At 34.7% G+C, this 12,342-nt stretch overlaps 1 protein-coding gene across 1 annotated transcript in view; it reads left to right on the top strand.

Moving 5' to 3' along the window:
* The first annotated feature begins 2,390 nt into the window (after positions 1-2,390).
* PRIMA1 (proline rich membrane anchor 1) overlaps positions 2,391-12,342 on the top strand; it is a 162,214-nt gene continuing 152,262 nt past the window's right edge. Inside the window, exons 1-2 of the mRNA XM_053710015.1 lie at positions 2,391-2,397; positions 10,271-10,392. Of these exons, the coding sequence (XP_053565990.1) occupies positions 2,391-2,397; positions 10,271-10,392 (129 nt within the window). The remainder of the gene's footprint in view (positions 2,398-10,270; positions 10,393-12,342) is intronic.

The following is a 12,342-nucleotide window of genomic DNA, read 5'->3' on the forward strand; positions in this document are numbered from 1 at the left end:
CTCTCTTGACCTAATGAGCAAAAGCTCTTTGCTCTGACGAGATGATCTAATACATCTAGTCAGGACAACGAGGTCCCTAAAAGACTTTTAAAAAGGCGATTTTGTTTTCTTGAGAGTTGTTTCTCTCTTTATGCAGAGTTCTGGATGTGAAAGAGAGGCACCTACATTGCAAAATAATGCTCCAAAAAAAGCCCCCAAAGATTTGCCGGTGAGCTTTTGATTATCAGGCCCTCTGAATCATGAAAGAAAAACAATTGTGTTTGGTGTCTCTTTAATATAAAATCAATGTTTTTTCAATCAAGCACATGAATGGTGCATTTATAGACACTGCTAATGTGCCAAGATCAGCACCAGGTGCATGTAAAAGGTACTAGTCTCTAACGTGAAAACATCCATTTTCAAAAAAAACATTTGTATTATAAAGTTGGTTGAAATAGTATGTTGGCACTATACAGAGCACTCCCATTATAGCTGATGGCGTAGAAAGCACAGCACCTGATTGGCTGTACCGTCGCCTACATTTCAAGAAGATAAAAGGTTCTGGAAGCTGTTAGGAGCTTATTGCATAGCCTCTAACAAAGCATTTGGTGGTGGCAATCCTGCAATGTGTTTAAAGCTTTGCAGGAAGATATGTTTACTGTCCCTTTATAATAGGGCCTTTGCAATAATGTAGATGATTTCACATATACATTGTACTTACATTTAATATTATTGAATCTGTGGAAAATTAACATTTATCCAGGGCCAATATATTATGGATTTCTATGCAAGACTACATGACTTGAACATAAGCCTAAAACGAATTGATTGTATTAATGTGCAATAACATATGTTAGACATATATATTATTTATATTTAGGGGATATCGTAGATGGTGTAACTTGTCACATATGAGATATCTGCTACTTTTCTAGATTTTAATCAACAAAGTTTATTTTTATTAGCTAAAGTAAAACCTTTTTAAGTTAAAGTTACATTTTACGAAACAGCTTTTTAATTTAGAAAATCAGCTATATGCAAGCTATTAAAGGGACAGTCTACTCCAGAATTGTTATTTTTTAAAAAAAGATAGATAATCCCTTCATTACTCATTCCCCAGTTTTGCATAACCAACACAGTTATATTATTAATACCTTTTACCTCTGTGATTACCTTGTATCTAAGTCTCTGCAGACTGCCCTCTTATTTCAGTTCTTATGACAGACTTGCATTTTAGCAAATCAGTGCCCTCTCATAAGTAACTCCACGTGCGTGAGCACAATGTCATCTATAAGGCACACATCAACTAACTGCCTCTAGCTGTGAATTTATTTTAAATTAACTGAGATAAGAGGTGGCCTTCAAGGGCTTAGAAATTAGCATATGAGTCTACCTAGGTCTAGGTTTAGCTTTCAACTAAGAATACCAAGAGAACAAAGCAAATTTGATGACAAAAGTAAATTTGAAAGTTGAATCATGAAAGTTTAATTTTTACTAGACTGTTCCGTTAATAATAGGTTGCTGTTAACTCTGCACTTCGAATGACTACACTGATTGGTGAGTATGGATGATGCACATGCTTGATTGACAGTCAAGAACATGTGCACTGCTTGCACACCAATTTCTCTTTTGTACAGGATTGGCACCAAAACTGTGCACACAGGAGAAGTCTGCATTTATGAGCTGCTTGTGTATTCCAAAGCTTTTTTTGTTTGTATTCAACTTTAAACACTTTTACAAAATGTTATTTCGTACCATTTGTTCATTCTTACTCATTTTAAGGTTTTTTTTCTACACCAATTACATAATTCATTTTGTAGAGAATATATGTTAACAAAAACTACTGCAAACTCACAACTAGCTGACCTCGGTTTTACTTTGAAGAGCTACAATCTGAAAAACTAACGATGACCCCAAACTATTTATTTCTACTCTGCCAGTGATCTTCGATTTGTTTTTGATAATATGGTTGAGTATTTTAGGCCTATACATATTCATCTACAAAAATAAATGGACATACTTGTAGTAGTAGATTATTTACTGTTGCTGAGTGTAAGCAGCATATATATTAAATATCTAAATACTACATGCAGCATTCAATACAAGTCAAACCTGCTCTGGGGAATGAGTCGCCCCTCCCTTCCCTCTCCTCCCCTCCACCTATACAGGGTCATCTGGCATTAGAGAAATGGAATAATAAAATAACGTTGAGTGCCAAATACACAATGGACTCGCTAGATGGGGATGAAAAATCACTGCAGCATGCTGAGGATAGATTGCAGTCAGGGAGGACAGCCTCTGGCTCTGCTTGTGTTTTCCACTAGTTCTGCATTTCTCTTTCCATGCTGACATGAACCTGTTCTGTAGTTTTTTTGGTGCATGGTTTATTTTTTTCACGTGAGTTTGAAGGGATGAAAGGTGAGTTTTTTGCCTTGCTGGGAGGAAGCCCACCCTGGCACTGCACTGGGGGTCTGTGCAGTTGGTGAAGCACTTTTTATGCACTAATAGGGTGTATGTGCCTCAAGGACTAAATCTTGGTGTAACTTTTGGATCAGCAAAGAACAGCAAAGCTCTCCTGGAAACCAGGGACTATCATATAATGCAGCCGAGCTTGGGTGAGGCTGAGATATGGGAGATTTAATCAATAGCAGAGGAGGAATTGGTCGAAGGCGCTCAAACAGAGCCTACCCCCTTACTACTAACTTTCCCCTGAAGAGAGGGAAGGAGCCTGGAACCTTATCCCCCTGGATAGGCAGAATGTGAAAAGGAGACCTACCGGGCATCACTCTATTGAAACTCCCAGGGTAAGAAACCCTGCTTACAACACTGTGATTTATAACACTGGGATAGATAGATGATAGATAGCTTAATAGATAGATGATAGATAGATTTATATGTTATGCCTTGATTAAAAATACGGATTAGTGCTTTGATGTTCACTTATTGTCACATACTGATACATTATGTCATGTAATGAATATTTTCTGGATGTGATATTTAGAAGTAACACTTCTTACAGAATAACAAGAGTGAGACAACATGGTTTTAATTTGAAAATGAAGGAATGTCATAACATTCAACTTAAAATTATTAGGTACACATTTTGTTAAAGTGCATGAGTACAATGAAGAAAATGTTTTGAGAAGCAGCAGGGACTGACAATGTGCCAGATTAGTATGGGTTAAACAGAAGTTACAAAGCAAGCAATAAAAAGAGAGTAGGAGAAACGGAAAAGTAAAATAATAGAGACAGTGAACATAAATCTTTACTGTGGCATCTGAAATTCTTAAAGGTATCAACTGTCTTTTTCACATGTTCAGCGCCCTACCTAGGGCAATGATAGAAGAAAATTGTTGAAAAGGGGATGATAACAAAGGAAGTGGTATAATAGTAAAAAATGACAAACACTATTCCCATACTACACCCACGATATGTATTTATATTGCCACACTTTTTTATTAATTTTCTAGAACCATCCCTGATAGTAAAACTAAAAAGTTGTACGGCAGCAGTCACATGTGTAGTGGAGCAGCAGAGAAATACACAACGAAGCATAGATTTGTAGCAAACCTCAGTGTACACTTACTGATCTATAAGCCAAAGTCTAAGAGATTTTGTACATTTACTAATCTATAAGCCACGGTCTTAGAGATTTTGTACATTTACTAATCTATAAGCCACGGTCTGAGAGATTCTGTACCCTTACTGATCTATAAGCCACAGTCTGAGAGATTTTGTACACTTACTAATCTATAAGACACGGTCTGAGAGATTTTGTACACTTACTAATCTATAAGCCACAGTCTGAGAGATTTTGTACACTTACTAATCTATAAGACACAGTCTGAGAGATTTTGTACACTTACTAATCTATAAGACAAAGTCTGAGAGATTTTGTACACTTACTAATCTATAAACCACAGTCTGAGAGATTTTGTACACTTACTAATCTATAAGCCACGGTCTGAGAGATTTTGTACATTTACTAATCTATAAGACACGGTCTGAGAGATTTTGTACACTTACTGATCTATAAGACAAAGTCTGAGAGATTTTGTACACTTACTAATCTATAAACCACAGTCTGAGAGATTTTGTACATTTACTAATCTATGAACCACAGTCTGAGATATTTTGTACATTTACTAATCTATAAGACACGGTCTGAGAGATTTTGTACACTTACTGATCTATAAGCCACAGTCTGAGAGATTTTGTACATTTACTGATCTATAAGCCAAAGTCTAAGAGATTTTGTACATTTACTGATCTATAAGCCACAGTCTGAGAGATTTTGTACATTTACTGATCTATAAGCCAAAGTCTGAGAGATTTTGTACATTTACTGATCTATAAGCCACAGTCTGAGAGATGTTGTACACTTACTGATCTATAAGCCAAAGTCTAAGAGATTTTGTACATTTACTGATCTATAAGCCACAGTCTGAGAGATTTTGTACACTTACTGATCTATACGCCAAAGTCTGAGAGATCTTGTACATTTACTGATCTATAAGCCACAGTCTGAGAGATGTTGTACACTTACTGATCTATAAGCCAAAGTCTAAGAGATTTTGTACATTTACTGATCTATAAGCCACAGTCTGAGAGATGTTGTACACTTACTGATCTATAAGCCAAAGTCTAAGTGATTTTGTACATTTACTGATCTATAAGCCAAAGTCTGAGAGATTTTGTACATTTACTGATCTATAAGCCACAGTCTGAGAGATTGTGTACAATTACTGATTTATAAGCCACAGTCTGAGAGATTGTGTACAATTACTGATTTATAAGCCACAGTCTGAGAGATTCTGTACCCTTACTGATCTATAAGCCACAGTCTGAGAGATTCTGTACCCTTACTGATCTATAAGCCACGGTCTGAGAGATTTTGTACACTTACTGATCTATAAGCCACAGTCTGAGAGATTCTGTACACTTACTGATCTATAAGCCACAGTCTGAGAGATTCTGTACACTTACTGATCTATAAGCCACAGTCTGAGAGATTCTGTACCCTTACTGATCTATAAGCCACAGTCTGAGAGATTCTGTACACTTACTGATCTATATGCCACAGTCTGAGAGATTTTGTACACTTACTGATCTATAAGCCACAGTCTGAGAGATTTTGTACACTTACTGATCTATAAGTCACAGTCTGATAGATTTTGTACAATAACTGATCTATAAGTCACAGTCTGATAGATTTTGTACACTTACTGAGATATTTCCCATGGTCTAAGAGATTTTGTACATTTACTAATCTATAAGCCACAGTCTGAGAGATTTTGTACACTTACTGATCTATAAGCCATAGTCTGAGAGATTTTGTACACTTACTGATCTATAAGCCATAGTCTGAGAGATTTTGTACACTTACTGATCTATAAGCCATAGTCTGAGAGATTTTGTACACTTATTGATCTATAAAAGTCACAGTCTGAGAGATTCTGTGCAATTACTGATCTTTAAAAGACACAGTCTGAGAGATTTTGTACACTTACTGATCTATAAGCCACAGTCTGAGAGATTTTGTACATTTACTGATCTATAAGTCCCAGTCTGAGAGATTCTGTGCAATTACTGATCTATAAGCCACAGTCTAAGAGATTTTGTACACCTACTGATCTATAAGCCACAGTCTGAGATATTTTGTACACTTACTGATCTATAAACCACAGTCTGGGAGATTTTGTACAATTACTAATCTACATCTCACAGTCTGAGATTTTGGACAATTACTAATCTATAAAACACAGTCTGAGATTTTGTACAATCATAAATCTACAAGTCACAGTCTGAGATTTTTAACAAGTACTGATCTATAAGCCACAGTTTGAGATTTTATACCATTACTAATCTACAGGCCACAGTCTGAGATTTTGTACAATTACTGCTCTATAAACCACAGTTTGAGAGATTTTGTACAAATTACTGATCTATAAAACACAGTCTAAGAGATTATGTAAAATTACAAATCTATAAAACACAGTCTGAGATTTTGTACAATCACAAATCTACAACCCACAGTCTGAGATTTTGTACAATTACTGATCTATAAACCACAGTCTGAGAGATTGTGTACAATTACTAATCTATCAAACACAGTCTGAGATTTTGTACAATTACTGATCTATAAGCCACAGTCTGAGAGATTTTGTACAAATTACTGATCTATAAGCCACAGACTGAGAGACTTTGTACAATTGCTAATCAATAAAACACAGTCTGAGAGATTTTGTACAATTACAAATCTATAAAACACAGTCTGAGATTTTGTACAATCACAAATCTACAACCCACAGTCTGAGATTTTGTACAATTACTGATCTATAAGCCACAGTCTGAGAGATTGTGTACAATTACTAATCTATAAAACACAGTCTGAGAGATTGTGTACAATTACTAATCTATAAAACACAGTCTGAGATTTTGCACAATCACAAATCTACAAGTCACAGTCTGATATTTCAAACAATTACTGATCTATAAACCACAGTCTGAGATTGTGTACCATTACTAATCTACAGGCCACAGTCTGAGATTTTGTACAATAGCTGATCTATAAAACAAACTGAGAGATTTTGTACAATTATAGATCTATAAACCACAGTCTAATATATTTTGTACAATTATAGATCTATAAACCACAGTCTAATATATTTTGTACAATTACTGATCTATAAGCCACAGTCTGAGAGATTTTGTACAATTACTAATCTATAAAACACAGTCTGAGATTTTGTACAATAGCTGATCTATGAAACACATTCTGAGAGATTTTGTACAATTACTAATCTATAAAACACAGTCTGAGATTTGGTACAATCACAAATCTACAAGTCACAGTCTGAAATTTTGTACCATTACTAATCTACAGGCCACAGTCTGAGATTTTGTACAAACACTAATCTATAAAACACAGTCTGAGATTTTGTACAATTAGTGATCTATAAGCCACAGTCTGAGAGATTTTGTACAATTTCTGATCTATAAACCCCAATCTGAGAGATTTTGTACAATCACTGATCTGTAAGCCACATTCTGAGATGTTATACAATTACTAATCTACAACCCACAGTCTGAGATTTTTTACAATCACAACTCTACAAGTCACAGTTTGAGATTTTGTACAATCACAAATCTACAAGTCACAGTCTGAGATTTTGAACAATTACTAATCTACAAGACAGAGTCTGAGATTTTATTACATACATCCTTGTAAAAGAACAAACATTGAATCCTTAAAACTTTTTTTAGCAATTGTGTATTAATAATTATTACCAAATATGGGGATGTAAAGAAAAGTGTAAGTGTGTTTGCTGTATACTAGTTGTAATGATTTCATTATACAAAGTAATGACAATTGTATGACGGATATCCCTTTTAATTCTATTAATGGACACAATGCTGATTATTAATGAGTGACATCAATCTACTTACTTTTTAATTCTAGTAATGCATATGATGTTGATTAGCAATCGGTGCACCTAATCTACTTACTTGATGGTGAACTAAATCAGATCATACAAGCATCAGAGAAACCTTAAAACTGTAGCTACATTTTGAAGCCAAATAATTTTTCCTACAAAGTAACATATCTCATTCCAAGTGGGAAGTTGCTGATACCCTGGGCTAGACCATCAACATATTTCTCTTATGGGATGTAATATGTTTGAGGTGAATTTTGGGCAAGATAGATTTCACAATAAACAGGCACAGAGGTTGAAGCCTTGACAACGTTCAAAATAAAATCAGTTTTCAGACTTAATTAAAACACTATAATCACAACCTAAACTACATAATAAATTTCTGGCTTGGCTGACAATAAAAACTGTCAACTCTTTAATTCCTTACAAATTAAAATTTTAAACATTATACACTTTAAACTGAGTTATATACATAAGAATTTGTTTGGGTTTGTTGATTTTACCCTATCAGAATAGAATGAAGCACTTAAAGGGACATGAAACCCAAACATTTTCTTTCATGATTTAAGTAGAACATACAAATTTAAGCAACTATCCAGTTTACTTCTATTATAAAATCTCCTTCCTTCTCTTGGTATTATTTGTTGAAGTAGCACTACTGGTTTCTAACTAACACATGGGTGAGCCAATGACAATCAGTATATATATGAAGCCACCAATCAGCAGCTAGAACCTAGGTTATTTGCTGCTTCTGAGCTTACCTAGATAAACCTTTTAGCAAAGGATAACAAGAAAAGAAAGCAAATTAAATAATAGAAGTAAATTGGAAAGTTGTTTAGAATTGTATGCTCTGTCTAATTATGACTTTACTTTCCCTTTAAGGGTTTTGCACACTTTTAAATTCTGAAATGGCAAGTAACAATATTCTTTTTTTCAACTGTTTATGGAATTCCCATCTTACATAAAATATATACATATTCACAGATAAAAAGATCTGTGCACTCAAATTTAAATCAATAAAATGTCTGCTTTTGTACAACAGCATTTTAAGTACTTAAATGCTAACTTTTCTATTGGCAAAAATGAACGTTAAAAAAAAAGTAGTTATCTCTCTGTTATACACAACAAACTTTGTTACATGATCCAAAACTTGTATGTCCAACTTTGATATCTGATTTAAATATGAGAGTAGATAAAAAGTAAGTGATTGGTGTATTTATTAATGTCCCCAAAGTGGTTTTCTCAATATTGCTTTATAAAGGCGAATACAAAAAATATACAAATGCTAAAATTGTTTTAACATGACCCACATACTGAAAAGTGATATAATACTTTGTCTGACATAATAATACTTTCCATCAGCCATTATATTACTAATTTGACTACTATCACATTTGATGTTCTATAAACTGTTATTAACTCCGCCACTGCTGAGCAGGTTAAAGCACAAAAGCACCACCCTAGATAGATTATTTAGAAATTGATTTTCTATTGTTCTTTTTCATGGTTAAAGACATTCAGCCCTATAGAATAAAATGCAATTGTTATGATGCTTGCAGTGCATTGTGTTAGTTGCAGGGATAATTATTTTATCACTTTATTAAATTATTATCAAAATGAGTCATTATTGAGAAAGCACGTTGTTCATGGCTGCTGTCCTGCAAAGAGAAATAGTTTACATGTATTTTTGAAGTCTGTATGAAGGTTTGTTAACTAATATTGCACAGTGACACTCAGTACCACATTGCCATTACAATAGGACTGCTGTCTTTGGTTGGGGGAGGATTCGTTTCACTTCTGCTGTCTGAGAGTGAATTTGCTTACACTGTACAGTATTTACCAAGGGAGTTTGCAAAAGGATTCTGCAGCATCATCTTAAAGAAGTCAGTTCTGGATGCCGGGAAGGGGAGAACCAGAGAGGCAGGTGACGTTTGTGAAATAATATTCTGTCTGCTGCTGATGTGGTCCATCCACACCATACTCCTTCCTCAATCAGGTCAGCATCCAGTGATGGCAAAGCTGCCTTATGCACAAAGTTTTCTCCCAATGCATATATCTGTTTCTTGCAAACCCAATGTATTTAATATATAGATATTTGCAAATCGACCTTTGTCTTTATAAAGATTAAGTAGAAGAGGTAGATATAAATAAGCACACCTATGCATCTGGTATATGCCTACTTTATCTATTGTTTAATGTATATCTGTTTACTTGTATATTGTATATTATTTACATTTTATTTATGTTTCTTGTGTTTCCACATATATCTGCAAATGAGTGTAATATGTGCAGAATACACAATCATACTTGAACAAATATTTATTTTTATCATTTTAAAAGATCCTATTGAGTAACATATATGCTTTATAAGTGTTCTTTACATAATTAGTAATCATTATTATTAATATTGCTATTAGTTATGCACAATCCTGCATGGCTGACCACCAAATTAAAGTTCACTTAAAAAGTTATAGTAACATAAATTTGCAGTAAACCAATTGTTGCAACCTGATAACTTTTAAATTACATGTTTTCCTTTTTGATAAGGATTTCGAAACTGATTTAAGACTTTTATAGAAGCCTCTGCTATAATAAACTTAAAATCTCCACATCAATAATGCAGACGATACTTTGATACCTACAAATGAATTAACTGTGACTGCATATGTGTATTTACTTAGTTGTGACTGCACATAAACATGTGTGTGTATGTCTGTTATAAAAAATAAATCATACATTATTCATACACATAAGTGAAAGTCAGTGGTGTTTGTCTTATTTGTTCAGCTTGGCTGAAGACACATCTTTGTTTTTTTAGGATAATTCTTGATGAGATATGTCTCTTTTCTATTTAGTTATTCAGCTTGTGAGACGAGCTAGAGAAGTTATGCAGATCAGGGGACTATTTCTGCCCTGCGCTTTCTGTCCTTATCTTTTGCTTCACTGTCTGACTCTACCGCTCCTCGAACTCATTCAGGTAAGACTCAAATGTGTATTTGTTTATTATAGCCTATGAAATATTCATTTCCAGTGTATAAATGGACTCTGTCTGCTCTTGTGAGCGTGTTGCATTATTTAAATGTAAAGTTTCTGCATTCTAAGCAGGATACAAGCAAGTTACAGGCTGATGTTTAGATAAAGCTACTTTCCCTAAACTAGACTGGGACAATGAACTACTTTTTTTACAAGAATCCTTCTTACAAAATAAGGCAGACACCAAACTCACAGAGATAAGACATGAAAGGCTGCATGATGTGCCTTCTTCTATTTATTCTTGTACATGTTCTCTCCAAACTATGGTATCATTATTGGGCCATACAAATAGGTTCAGCTCCTGAGGTTGCAGCAGTGCATCAGTTCATAGCTAGGTTGTCACTTAAAAATGTCAGCCTAATTCTTAGCTATGTTCATTTTGAACCATTCTAAATGGAAGGCAGCTGTATACGTCCTTGTTCGCATGTATTTGCCATATTTTCTGTTTGCAATCTATAGTGTGAGCTATTTTGTAAAAGGCAGATGTTATTGTGTGGGGTTCCTAGTACAGATTCTGCTTTTATCTCCTAGTGGTTTCTCTTCACCATAGCTAGACACAAATGGTTTCTGATGGCTTTAAAGTTGTAGGTCTCCTGGCATGCTGACCAGCAAAATGATCCTTAAGAATATTGGACACAAACAATTAGCAATATGACCCCTGGGGTTAACAATGTTTGGAGTTTTTAAGGCTGTGATCTTGTGAATTAACATGCACAGTCCAATGATTTTATTTTAGATAGGGCTAAAGGAGCTGCTGCTAGTGACAATTCTAGGTGATGCTGTGCATGCCCATTCTTTATTGCATCACCACCAAACCTCAAATGTGCTAGCTGCCCTGAACCTGCAAGGTAGTTCCTTTTAACATCTTTAGTGTTCTACTCAGGACAAAGAGTTATGTAAAAAATGGAGAATGTGCATTAAAAAAATAAAAAAAAATAAAGGTAAGGATAAATTGCAGAAGATTGTGTCTCCCACCAGTACCATGCTTGAACCCATCACATTCATCTTTGTGGTCAACTTGTTAGCATTCCCCAAAATTATTGTCTAGGACCACCCATGGCTGCTACCACAGAACTAAATTTGTGTTATGCACCCTGACATTGCACTATTCTCTCAAACACAGCAAGACTTTATTATGGTAATTCCATTCCCTAGAGATCTGGCTGATATATCGAGATCAGGGACAGGAATGGTGATCCTTGATTATGTGGTTGCTGAAGGCACTGTGTAATGTGTTTGTGTTCAGTGCAAAGTGTTTTCCAGTATAACTGTATTCCCTTGGTGTATACTGCAAGACTAATCATTTTAGGGTTTGTAGCAGAATATTTGCAAATACATTAGCTAAGAGGCCCTCTTGGGAGACAGTTAACAGCAGGTGTCTCTATGGATAATAAGCTGAATCAACTCCTAGGAATTGGTTTGAGCTTGTTGTCCCAATACTGATATAGCCTACCGTATGATAAGCAAACCAAAGGCTTCTATTTAGCTTGACATTTTTTTAAAGATTGAATTTCCAAACTATTTGACTACCTACACTTACTAAGAACATGTATGGAGCATAAATTAGACACATCCTATATGAAGTGGTGATATCCTACCTTTAGAAATAGTATAAGCTCTTACTTCTGGGCTTGTAGACTGATCTATTCAGCTTCTGCCCCTTGAAGACAATAATTTAAACAAGTGACAGTGCAACCATCCCTTGTTTCCTAGTGCCCTTTGTATAATCTTTGTCATTTTTTTTTTAATTCTTTAAAGGCATATGAAACTCAAAAATGTTCTCTCATTATTCAGATAGATCATACACTTTTAAACAACTTTCCAATTTACGTCTATTACTAATTTTGCTTCATTCGCTTGTCATCCTTTATTGGAGGTGCAGCAGTGCACTACT

The sequence above is a fragment of the Bombina bombina genome, chromosome 1 (assembly GCF_027579735.1).
Source record: "Bombina bombina isolate aBomBom1 chromosome 1, aBomBom1.pri, whole genome shotgun sequence".
NCBI lineage: Eukaryota > Metazoa > Chordata > Amphibia > Anura > Bombinatoridae > Bombina > Bombina bombina.